The 12,400-nt window shown below is 45.1% G+C and overlaps 1 protein-coding gene across 1 annotated transcript; it reads right to left on the bottom strand.

Annotated features, from left to right (window-relative positions):
- Positions 1-1,342: 1,342 nt before the first annotated feature.
- On the bottom strand, positions 1,343-6,325 carry LOC101761366 (T-complex protein 1 subunit eta). The gene is made up of 14 exons (XM_004966222.3): positions 6,164-6,325; positions 5,815-6,075; positions 5,118-5,243; positions 4,813-5,016; positions 4,484-4,653; positions 4,238-4,373; positions 4,025-4,141; positions 3,771-3,890; positions 3,586-3,684; positions 3,418-3,507; positions 2,853-2,934; positions 2,653-2,741; positions 2,498-2,572; positions 1,343-1,755 (listed from the first exon to the last, which is right to left on the bottom strand). The coding sequence occupies exons 1-14, from the start codon at positions 6,176-6,178 to the stop codon at positions 1,657-1,659; spliced, it is 1,683 nt and encodes a 560-aa protein (XP_004966279.1). The 5' UTR covers positions 6,179-6,325; the 3' UTR covers positions 1,343-1,656.
- Between the last annotated feature and the right edge of the window lie 6,075 nt (positions 6,326-12,400).

The following is a 12,400-nucleotide window of genomic DNA, read 5'->3' as shown; positions in this document are numbered from 1 at the left end:
AATATACATTATGTTCTTGTGAGTCTTTTCTTTGTTCCTCGAAATATATCTATGTGCTGCATGGATTATTAGTTCATTCAGAAACGAAATTTCAGGACCAAGTTTTTGCAGTTCAACATGATATACACATCAATTGACCTCTGCGATTTACTTGTCATGGGATAGTTATTTTTTTGAGCACCAGAAGATTTCCCTCCTTAACAGAGGAACCAGTTTTCCTGATTTTTTTAGCACGTTATTTGTCCATTCAGGTCCAGGCAGGTTCTGATTCTGCTGTTGGAAGAAGGAACATCAGCTCAGGCCTTCCCACTGAAAATACCAGGGTATAGTGTTCCACTCATATTTCTAAACCTTTCCTAAATAATTGATTGTTTAATTTATACAATTATTTGAGCGGATACAGTTGTCACTAAGTTTTTTAACATGTTGTTAGAACAAATCTTTTCTTCCTTGCAATGTTGGTTTTTTATAATGTGACTATATTTGAAATAGCATGCCCAAGTTTGTTACTCTTTTATGAATTAGTTATAAATGTCAGTATTAAATCGGATCGATTCAACTCAAAATTCTAAATAGTAACGGTTTCCTGTTACTAAAGGTTGGCGTATTTCTTTGCACGCTTTCTTTAAGCAATTGGGAAGATGCCTTCGTAATTAGTTTAACCCCTTCTAATAATCAACTAGAATATAAGGTGTTTAATTACATTTTTTTCACTTGAAAAGAAAACGAAACAATCGAGTTGCCTCTTTTGTATCTTGTTTAGTTGAGATGCTTAGTCGAGCATGATGCTCTTGTTAAGCCCCACAAATCTTACACTGAGAAGAAAGAATCTGAACTACTGTATCTAACTGCAGATGAATCCATCCAAGAAAGATCCCAGTGCCCCAGGGAACGAAAAGCCTCTTCCAGCAGACCGAGAATGTGATTGCTCAAGGTATAGTGGTGCTTTCAGTTTCACCAAACATATTCTTTCCGAATTCTGAATGACCTAATCATTCGTTCACATTACTCCACTGTAGGCATGGCATTAAGAAGTTCATGTACTTTGTCAATGGCTGCTTCTGCTTGATCAGCACTGCATACTTCGGGCTTACTGTTTACAGTTCTGTTCAGATAATTCGGTTGTCTAAGTATGTGGACCAGTAGTTTAGTGGTGCATTTGACGCCCCATCTTTTCATTTACAGTTTTATCTCTACCTTTTGTTCAATCGGTCAATACATCTCCACGAAACAATTTTGGTTTCAGCCGTCGGAAATTGGCCTATGCAAAACCAGGCATATTGTGAATGACGAACAACGCACAGAAGTGTGTGCTGAATGATCTCACCAACTTGAGATGAGATGAGATGAAACCCGCACAATGAACAAATAATATTGAACAATCTCAGCACATAAATCTGGTTCACAAGACGACACTACCGAGTGCTACGCAGGAAACGAACAAGATGGGGCCAAAAGCTCCCAATTGTCTGCCTGTAATGTTTACATAACAGCAATATTTGCAATCCATTTGCTGTTCCAATTAGCACATCTAGGAAATCATAGAGCTCACAAACAACACCACGCAGGGAGAGCATGGATATAGGAAGAGGAAGGGCCCAGCTCCAAAATTTGACCCACTCAAGTGACCCAAAGATACTATGTGGTATCGATTGATTATCGCCGCCTCATACCCCTTCCACCACGGCCACGCATTGCAGCTCCACCACGGCCCCGACCACCCATAGCAGCAGCATCACCTTGTGCACTTTCAGACTAGAGCATAGATGACAACCCAATTAGATTATTTGAAATTCGTTGTAGCAACAATATGCAGAGAAGCAGCTTGCAAAAAAATCTTAATATTGCGAAATTGATGTGTGATTGGCTCAAACAGCTTCTAGCACAAGGATATGTAGTATAAAAATAATATAAACAATGGTTCTAGTACCACCAATATGTAGAGAAACAATATGATAAAAACTAATACAACATTAAGGTAAGCAGGAATGTTTTGTCTGGAACAAACTTTTCCATAAACTTTAACTGGAGAAAAAGAACACTCAAGCATCCCGAAGTTGCAAATTACTAAACACGAGCATATGTGTAGCAGCATTCAGCACTGGGTTCATCCTTTTTATTTGTGTAGCAGAATAATAAAAAACAGCATGGTTGCAAAAATTATGTGCAGGTCCTGGCAACTATAAAATGATGCGACAGACTTACAGTTCTTTCATCGTTAAATTAACTATTACCATACTGAAGTGTACTTACATTACAGTGCCTAAAAGGAGGACACCAAACATTTAAAAACAGGAAATATCACTAACGCTCTCCAATCCCCCAAGCAAAGGAATTTTGAGTCTGTCTTTCTTTGTTTCTTCAAATTACATATGGAAAAAAGATTACGACTACAATGTTCCCACTAAAATGTGTTGGTAGTGGATGATATAGAAATTGAAAAACATTTGCCCATTCTTAGTAAGACCAATATCATGCATTCTGTACATTTCCTTACCTTGGGGTTTTTAACAGTCTCATCCACGCTGAGAATAAGACAAGCAGCTTCAGTTGCAGCATTTATAGCATTGATCTGGAAAATAATTTTTGATGCCAGCAATGTTAGAACTAGAATGTGAGAAGGCTGAGAAGTAACATGCAAAGCACATATACCTTCACTACTGCAGGTTCCCACACAAAGTTAGCAAAAGAATCAGCAATTCCACCAGTGTTGATGTCCACACCATAGTTAGCACCTTCACCTGTTAAAAGTGAACACAAAGTTCAGAAAAATAATAGTTTCTGAGTTCATGAAGAAGTTCCGAAATTGCGGGGAAGCTAAAGTATTGAAACAAAGACAAAGTTTAACCAACCAGATGCATGCTTCTGTCTGAGCTTATTTAGCACATCAGTTGCATCAAATCCAGCATTGTCACAAAGTTGTCTCGGAATAACCTGCACGAAGATTTATTTCAACTAAGGAACTAGCATTCTATGTATTTGAAAACTGTGATATATATAAGAACTTAACAAACACCAAACAAAACTGAGTGACTCAAAAGTATAACTACGTCATTCTAATGTTATTCACAAACTATAGTGCTTCAACAAAACATAAACAAGCATATTTCCTTCATTTCAGAGAAAGTTCAACCAACAGCAGCCTATTAAAGGTCAAGGACGTTTCCAGACGATGTGACTGGCACAAACTATTGATATACGTGAATTATAATGTTGCACTTCTACCAATCAAACAAAGGTCACAGAGGTCACACATTTCAAGTTACATGAATCTTGAACTGTGAGGGTTAAGTAGTTTGAGCTCTAAAATCTGAGCAACCCTTGAGGAGACATCTTAAAAGCTCCTCAATCAAGCATGATTACAAAATAAAAGGAGAATATGCATTGCATGGAAAAGAACAAGCCAGGAAGATATACCTCAAGTGCTTTAGCGAATGAATTAACAAAAAACTGAGACTTCCCGGCTATGGTCCGTGCATGCTGCCTGAGATACTTGCTTACTTCCATCTAATATAAAAGGAAACAGGTTAGGATACCAATATTTGTAAAATATCACACCACTTAGCTTAAGTTGATGATACATACATCAATCGCACCACCACCAGGCACAACTGTTGAATTCTTAAGCGCTCTCCTAACAATCATGATGGCATCATGGAGACTTCTTTCAGCTTCCTCAATGAACTATATAGCATATTAGCATTAAAAACAGAATTAGTATGGTTATGATTAATCTTCAGACTTGACAAATCATTGTAGCAGTTAAGGACCTGATCTGCACCACCCCGAAGGACTATGGTTGCTGTTTGACCAGAAGGACAGCCACTGAATATGTTAAACCGTTCATTTCCCACTTGCCTTTCCTCGAATACTTCACAGGAACCAAGAACCTTTTTCAACAAAAAGGAGCAGATAAGTTCAGGGCAGCTTATGTTTACTGCATAATAACCGACAGCAAAACACAGAACTCAAAATACAGCTCAATATCCATCTATATACCAAAAACAACCACTTGAGCATATACCTCGTCGATGACATTGTTCACAGATGTCTGAACGAATCCACCGGTTGCTGCTGCAACACGCTGTAAATCCTCTTCCGTAACACGGCCAGCACAGAAAATGTCACGATCTGCGAAATACTGCATAAAGAAGATTCATTAAGCCAAGCCTACAGCATTAAACTATGCAAGTTAGAGCAAAAAAAAAGACTGCAGTGATAGACTGATAGTACATACTTGTGTTGCGAGATCACCAATTGCCAACCGAGAAAGCACTATTTTTGCCCCACTTTTTACACATTTATCCAATTTATCATAAATAATGTTCCACTCAGCGTCAACAATTGACTGGTATTGCAGAGGGTCTGACAATCTATAGTAAAATCAGAGTGCAGTGAGAAACAAACAGACAACGGAGGGCATGTAAAATACAAGTACAAATCAAGTCAACACTGTAACTGTATTTAGATTTGATTAGCATACCTAATCTCTGCATTTTCTTTCTCAGATTTCAGCTCAAGCTCAATGTTGAGCAAAAGAATCTTTGGATTCAAGAATTTCTTTGGCTGTTGCTCAAACCCAGCATATGAAAACGTCTTTTTGAAGGCAACACCATTAACAAGGAAAGAATCTCTCATAGTACCTCCAGGAACCTAATAACAGTTCAAATACAAGAACACCTTGATTAGAATGAAATTTAGCAGCTAAGCATAAAAAGAAATAAAGACCCAGTTTCGTATCAGTAGCAACCAATATATATCAACATCAAGGATTAACATGACGATTCTGGTACAAAGATATTAAGAAATTACCTTTTTTATTCCAATCATGTTAAGCCTGTCATCATTTCCAATAGCAAGCACAGCATCAACAACCATAGAAGCAAAGAACTCTTTCTCGCCGCCTATTAACTTCGATGAGAGCGTTGTTGCAGCGCATTTGGCTAACAGTATTTTCTTTTCTTCAAGGCTTTTCCCTTCTATGCTAACCGCCAGCTCTTTAACTTTCTCAGTCGCCTGATGAGAAACTCGTGTGGATTAAAAAGTTAAATTTAAAAATTGGCAAGGCACTCAATGCAAAGATGTTCAAAGAATAGAAGACTCGTAAATGCACTAACCAAATGGCCAGCAGTCCTATAACTGCGAATTAGACTGTGAGGGTGTACACCGTCCTCAATATAAGGCTTTGCCTCCTTTAAAAATTCACCAGCTAGAAGCACCACAGTAGTAGTCCCATCACCAACCTGAGGAAAACAGAATTTTATTTGTCCAGATTACTGCACAGCTACAGCACATTGAAGGTTGCAAACAAATCTAGGGGATTAAACCGATCAAGATACAAGAAATGGCAGGCTAAAACTGGCAGCTCACTCAAATAGCAGGGAACACAAATATTGGCCTAATCACTCTAGAGCACAGAGGAAAACGTAAAGTACATCCTGACAAAATACAAACAAGACTGGTATGCTGTTTATTGAGGAATGATTTTCTGGACAATGTATAAAGGTAAGCATTGGACAAAATAAATGGAACCTTTTATGCTCAGAAAGTTGATCTAACAATTTGCAATAGTCGATACATCATGGGCGTTATACTGTAGAACTGATCTGTAAGAAAGACAATCCAAAAGATCCAGAAGGAAATGCAAACTTCATTTCAGCGCATTTATGGCACATTGATAATAGAATGGAATCTCGTCCCTCAGCTCATTGCGAAGTGGAGCATTCTTATAAAATGCACGGAACAAGCTCATACATCACAACAGGCCAAGCGCACACTCGAGCAAGTTAGAGCAAATCTCTTCGGTGAGCTCACCTCGGAGTCCTGCGACCTGGCGATGTCGACGAGGATATTGGCGGCGGGGTGGACGATGTCGAGGAGGCGCATGATGGTGGCGCCGTCGTTGGAGATGGTGACGCCGCCCTTGTCGTCGTGGATGAGCTTGTCCATGCCGCGGGGTCCCAGCGTGGTGCGCACCGTGTCCACCACCGCCGTGCACGCGTTGATGTTGCTCACCATCTGCGCCTTCCCCTGCGACGTGTCCGTGCCCTCCTTGAGCAGGATGACCTGCGGTTGCTGCGGAATCGGGAAACGAGACGAACGAGCGTCAGTGAGAACGAGACTGCGGAATGGCGGAAGAAGAGCCCGCGGCCTTGCTGCCTACCAGCATCGCCGACATGGCGGGGAGCTTCGGGGTTGCGGGGAGATTGGGGCTTTCTGGTGGGAGATCTGCGGCGGAGACGACGAGGCGGCGCGGCGGCGAGGGTTTTTCGACTGCTCTGTCTGGTGGTGGACGCCGGCGGCGCGGGGCGAGCGTTCTAGGAGGCTCGTCAGTTCGGGTGTGGTCATATGGGGTTTGCTTGCATCGCGGCCGTTCATCCTTAGATCTAAGGGACGCCAGCATTTGCAGTGGTTAATGGGAGTAATTCTTCGTATGCCACTACGATAAACTTCAAATTTCGTTATGACATCGTTAAAACCAATATCCATCATTTGTTTAATCGTCATTGTAAAATCAACATCCATCATCTGTTTAATCACCATTGTTAAATGCGCGTCATTGTAAAACCAATATCCATCATTTGTTTAATCGCCATTGTTAAATGCGAAATAGGAGAAGAAGTTTCATCATATGTGAGAAGAATTTCATTACCATGAAATTCTGTAGACACAGTTATCATGTTCTCAACCTTAGTAACTGTGCTAACCTTATATTAAACCACTATGAGTAACCTCCAATCTAGTAATTCATTGCTAAGACATACATACATTAATGTCTTGGGATTAAAAATCAGTGGTATTGAAATAGTTGTCGCAAACCTAGGATTGGGTTTCAACGGGTGGCATGGCCATTAGGCTAGTCTAATTGCACAAAAACTTAGGTGAGTGTCATAATGATAAAATTCATCTTTCATTTGATGAAACTCTCCCTCATCTCTCTTCATAATGAGCTTATCAAGTCAGCAAAATTGCTGATGCGGCATGAAATTTAATACTCATAAAACTCTTATGAAAGCGTGCTAGGATCCCCCTTGCCACTCTCAACCCTTTCTAACGGGTTGAGCCCTCAACCAGCGGTTGCCCTACTTGTGACACCGCTAGGGCACAAGGCTCGCCCGTGGCGAGGGTCAGCAGCTCGCCCAAAATTTAGGGGATGGAGGGCTCTCTACCTGTGCTCCATCACTGGTGCTTCGCCCGAGCTCCTCGTCCCCCTTCAAGACCGTCCTGACCCGTGCATTATGTGGAGGCGAGGTCGAGCAGGGGTGGTGGTGAGTTCAACTTCCTATTCATCAGTGTTGGTGCAAATCCTAGTGCAGGGGAGCCACTCGAGGTCATTGTGTGGCACGACACCAGCGCCGGGCCCTGCAGATGGAACATTTCCTCGGGCAAGTCCCCTCGAGATGTGTATCCCATCCTTCTCCAACGGAGTGGCTCGTGGTAGCCGAGCATGCTCCGCTAGAGTAGTTCATGTCGCTCGAGCTATGCCACATCGCCAATCCACCCCGCCTTGACAATTCGCGCTGCTCGAGCTGCGCCGCACCGTCGTTTGGCCCCCTCGCCGTCAATCCGAGCTCACTACATCAGGCAGAGAGGACGTGCGGAGGAGAGGGCATACAACACCAATGGGAGGAGAGTTGGTTGGTAGATGTGGAAGGGGAAGGGAGAAGCAAGTGTGGAGAGAGATGAGGCTGACAAGTGAGTCCATACACATGATGTTCATTCTGACTTATGGGGCCAATGGTCGCATCAATAAAAACTCCCTTGGAAACCACTTCAACCCAGTCGGGGGCGGAATGTGGTGTGTATTTTGTGAGGTTTTGGAAGATGGAGTGTGTATGATACCAAGTATTTATCGGTGTTTAAACCCGGCAACCTACCAAGAGGGGTGTTTAAGGTAGTGTTTTGGTTAGTGAGGCTCGTCGAGATCAGGAACTCAAAGGTAGACACATGATTTAGACAGGTTCGGGCTGCTAGATTGCTAATACCCTACGTCCTGTGTGTTGGTTGGATTGAATTTTCTTTGGAGGGGGTCCCTGCCTCATCTTATATTACCGAGGGTAGGTGTCGGTGTTTAGACCTGGCAACTTACCGAGGGGTACCCAAGGTAGTGTTTTGTGCGTGCGGCTCGCCGAAGACCAGGAACTCGAAGGTGAACTCGAACACATGATTTAGACAGGTTCGGGCCGCTTATGTCGTGTAATACCTTACGTCTTGTGCCTTGGTTGGTTTGTATTGATTGATGAGATGTTTGGAGGGGGTCCCTGCTTCGCCTTATATTGCCGGGGGTAGGGTTACAGGTCGGTTATTGTACAAGAGTACTAGTCGGATATGACCAGAGAGTTCTACTCTAATTGCTACGAGTAGTTTCCTAATCCTCGACTAGTCCTTGTCCGCCACGTAGACCACGCCGTTCTACACCGTAGTCTCCATGTTTGATACGTCTTGGTGTACAGCCCCGTATTGTAGGACTGTTCAAGCCTCCCGGTGGGCCCATAGGGGTATGGCCAACAAGCCCCCGAATACTTTTTAGTCAAATGCAGCAGTCCTGAGAATTTTTGTAGATGTCGCTAACTAGTTTGTGATGCTCTTTTTGAGTACTCCATCACATTGAGTCTTCGAATGTGCTCGAATACTACCATGCGGCTAGAAGGTGCTCAAGACTCATTTAACTTAGTCTTGAATCTTGAATCTTTATATGGAAGTGCGATTTAAAAAAATCGCACTCCATATGGAGTAGCCCCCGAGCCTTGGGTTGAATCGAAGAATTAGGCTGAGGGTCAATCTTGTAATTTCACATCTGTTTCCCCTTAAAGCCTGGAGAGAAAAACTTTTTGTCCAACGGGCACGTGGCATACAACCCCCGAGCTGTAACACGACTAGTTTGGATATAAGGGCAACCACTGGTCCAATGTGACCGTTTGCCTTCAGAAAATTTATCGCTTCTGAAAAAACTTGGTAACCATCCTGACGATAATTCATGGCTTAAAAAATGGAATATTCCCCATAATCTTCGCCACTCAGTTACCTTGTGCCTCGGTTATAAATGATGGAGGAATCTTATCCCTTCTATTTACTCAAGCTAGTTCGCTCGAGCCATTCATCTTCTCCACTGTCGCCCTAGCGCCGCCGCTTGCACTCCCCGAGCACTGTTGCCCTAGTGGTGTTGCTTGCCATCTCGGAGTGCCGCCACCCCCCATTGTGTAGCTACCCAACTGATGTGTCGAAAGACCATTGGAGCAATGGTGCCCAACAAAGCATCCTCGAGCAAGACGACGAAGTTGAAGAAGCGCAAGGCTGCCAAGAAGGAGAAGGAGGTCCAGCTGTCAGCGCCCAAGTATGGGAAGACCGACCAGACGGCGCCAACAAACCAAGCCATGGCCTGGAAGCCATCCACCTTGAAGGAGGTGGGGATCCAGGTACTAGTGCGTGCCAATCTGCTCTAGGAGAAGGAATTCGCAGATTGAAGGGAAGCAACCGGAAATGCGTGGCCTTTCAAGAGCTACCCAGACGAGATAGTAATCTTCGTGCACTTCATCGAGCGTGGGCTGGCGCTAATGTCGTTCGAGTTCTTCAAGGGATTGCTGAGGTACTACCATCTGGATTTAGTCCACCTCAACCCTAACTCAATCTTCCACATTGCCATCTCCGTGCACCTCTGCGAGGCCTTCCTGGGGATTCAGCCCCATTTCCAGCTCTTTAGGAAATTCTTTAGAGTGAAGCCCCATCCCCGGATGGATCACACGCTAACAGTCGGAGGGACGGGGATCCAACTTTGGGAGCAGTACAAGAGCTAGTACATTGAGTACGAGTTGATAGACTCCCATTCTAGATGGAAGCAACGGTGGTTCTACATTGCGAATCACAAGCCCCGTCTTGCCAAGGTCACCAGCCATCGTCCAGTGTGGAACAACCACTAGCTGGACGAGTCGAGTAGTTCCGACGGCTTTCAGCTATCGGACTTGATTAAGAAGATTGCCCGCCTCAAGAGTAATGGCCTGACTGGCGTCAGTGTGGCCTTCAGCTTCATGAGGAGGCACATCCAACCCCTGTAGCTGCATTGCACTGCGGGGTGTGACTACTCAGGTCCCAACGACCCATAGAGGATGATGTCGGAGGAGCTATCCCACGACAAGGTGATGGCGTGCCTGAAGCGTTTCTTCAAGCACGTCATTGGTATCCCAGCGGTCTTGCAAGAGTACTGCGCCACAAACCCGCTGAATCCTGTAAGTACTCGTGCCTTGCAGCCCCCAAGTACTAGTATTGATATCTGTCATCGTGCTGACTAGTCTTCTATTGTTTGCAGGAGGAGTTGAACTTGTATGTCTCCAACCCTCCTCCACCAGGCGTTGATGTCATGCATCGTATGCAGTCCCTTGAGGTTGTGCGGAGGGCACTCGAGGAGGAGGATGAGAAGGAAGGAGAAAAAGAGGAGTCACCAGACTAATCCTCCCTCAGTAGCTCTGATTCAGAGTCTGCTGAAAAGTTTGTGGTGAAACCCCATCTTTTCGACAAGGCGGGGTCGTCATCTGGGATGTCCAAGCGTGTGGCGAAGAATGTTACGGAAGTCGATGTGGCACCACCCTCGAAGAAGGCGTGTACTGCTGCTGCCAAGAGGGTGGCAAAGAAGTCATCGGTCGATGAAGTCCTTCCTCAGGTAATAAGATCCTAAGGATCAAGTACCCATTGTTGTTTGCTTTATCACTAGAATCTAACTTGGACACTGCTGATGTGCAAGTAGTCGAGGAGGATACGAGGACACAAGAACCGACTACTTCGATCCTGCGGCGGCGAAGGCTGCCGACTATACAAGAAGTTCCGACGTCAAGTACTTGATGAGAGGAGACGACAGCTAAGGCTGGCAAAGATCCGACTACGATCCAGCAAGCCGCTCCAACGACGTCTTCACCTACCGTCAAGGCCCTGCACCGGGAACCGGGCCCTCCCTCAGGATAAGGAGGTCCACCCAGTAAGTATCCATATGCCAATGTCAACTTGATGTCGTTGAGTAGTATCACCGAGTAATATATTGTGATGCTTATCTTGTTGTATAAAATCCACCAATATGGAAACCGAGAGACCGAGTATGAAGTCTGGTGCTGATGGCAGTAGCCACTTAGCCCAGGAAGTCGTCCCGGGGTCTGGAACTGATGGAAGTAATCACTCAGCCCCCAAGCCTGCCTTGGAGCTCGCTATTCCGCCGCCAGAGGATCAACCCATGCCCGAGGTTGCCCCAGGTGCGGTATCTCTTGTTACATCTCTTATGCATGATTTGTTGTCATCACTTGACATTTCTGTAGTGCCAGCCCCTGAGCTACCAGAGGTCAAACCCGTCGTGGAGAGTACATCCACGATGGCGACGGAGTTGGTGGCGATGATGCTGAATCTGGATGCCGAGCCAGAGCTGGAGGCCAAAGTGGAGCCAGAGGCCGAGGTGAAGGTGGCGGCCGTCGATAAAGTCGAGGCTGCACGTGTAGCCCCTGAGCTAGAAGCTGATGTGGAGCTGCCGGGGGGCTGCAAGTGTTGCCCGTTCTCCCGCCGTCCGAGGTGAGGCCATCGACTTGTTGCGTGGCGACTACCTCCTTGTCGTCAAAGGATGGTCCCTCTTGATGCGCTGGGTGCTAGGGAATATGATGGGGTCCCTCCCGTGGTGAACCGAGAGAGAGACTGGCTGATAGCTGACCCCTTAGCCGCCGTGGATTTCGAGGCCACACTAATGGATATGTAACGCCAAGTAGGCGAGTACACATTGGTAGGCTTTACTCCTACTCTTGATATTCATCTTGAAATTAGTACTTGATGCTTTATACGAGTACTTTGCTTCATGTTGTAGACACTGATCCAGCGCTCCCATAAGAAATCAAGAGTTCTCGAAAAAGTTGGAGACACTATCCAGCGGCCCGAGGCGCTGGAGCAGAGACTGGCTGAGGAGAGGCAATACTAATCCTGGCTTCTTATGAAGTATGATGGACAGGCCGTCGAGTACCGGAACCTCTTGCAGAAAGCTGATGAAGAAAAGGATCGGCTCCGGGTACTCAACAGAGGCCTGAGGACCCGAAACAAAGGTAGGTTGTTTGTTCTCCGTTGCTTTCGAGTACTTATTTTTCCTTGGTAGTACTAACTTGTGCTGTGCCTTTTTGCTTGTAGAGCTCTCCAAGGATAATAATGATCTCTAGGGTCGTGGTGTTGACCGGCAGAACGTGTACTACCGAGTCACTGATGAATTTGACAAGGTGACCAAGAAGTACAAAACCCTGGAGCATAAGTTCGATAAGGAGAAGCAACTGCGCAAGGATAGGGAGGTCCAGCTTGTCGATCTGATGGAGAAACTCCGAGCGCAACAGGCTGAGCTGGAGGTGAAGGATCTTGCTCTTAAGGAGCTAACAGAAGCTGCCCAGCCAAT

Source organism: Setaria italica, chromosome IV (genome assembly GCF_000263155.2).
Source record: "Setaria italica strain Yugu1 chromosome IV, Setaria_italica_v2.0, whole genome shotgun sequence".
NCBI lineage: Eukaryota > Viridiplantae > Streptophyta > Magnoliopsida > Poales > Poaceae > Setaria > Setaria italica.
This window is presented reverse-complemented; position numbering and strand designations above follow the sequence as displayed.

Coding starts and splice junctions, on each gene's coding strand:
- LOC101761366 (XM_004966222.3), bottom strand. Junction 4,654..4,812: donor ACATGATTGGAATAAAAAAG/GTAATTTCTTAA, acceptor AACTGTTATTAG/GTTCCTGGAGGTACTATGAG. Junction 2,935..3,417: donor CATTCGCTAAAGCACTTGAG/GTATATCTTCCT, acceptor ATCTTCGTGCAG/GTTATTCCGAGACAACTTTG.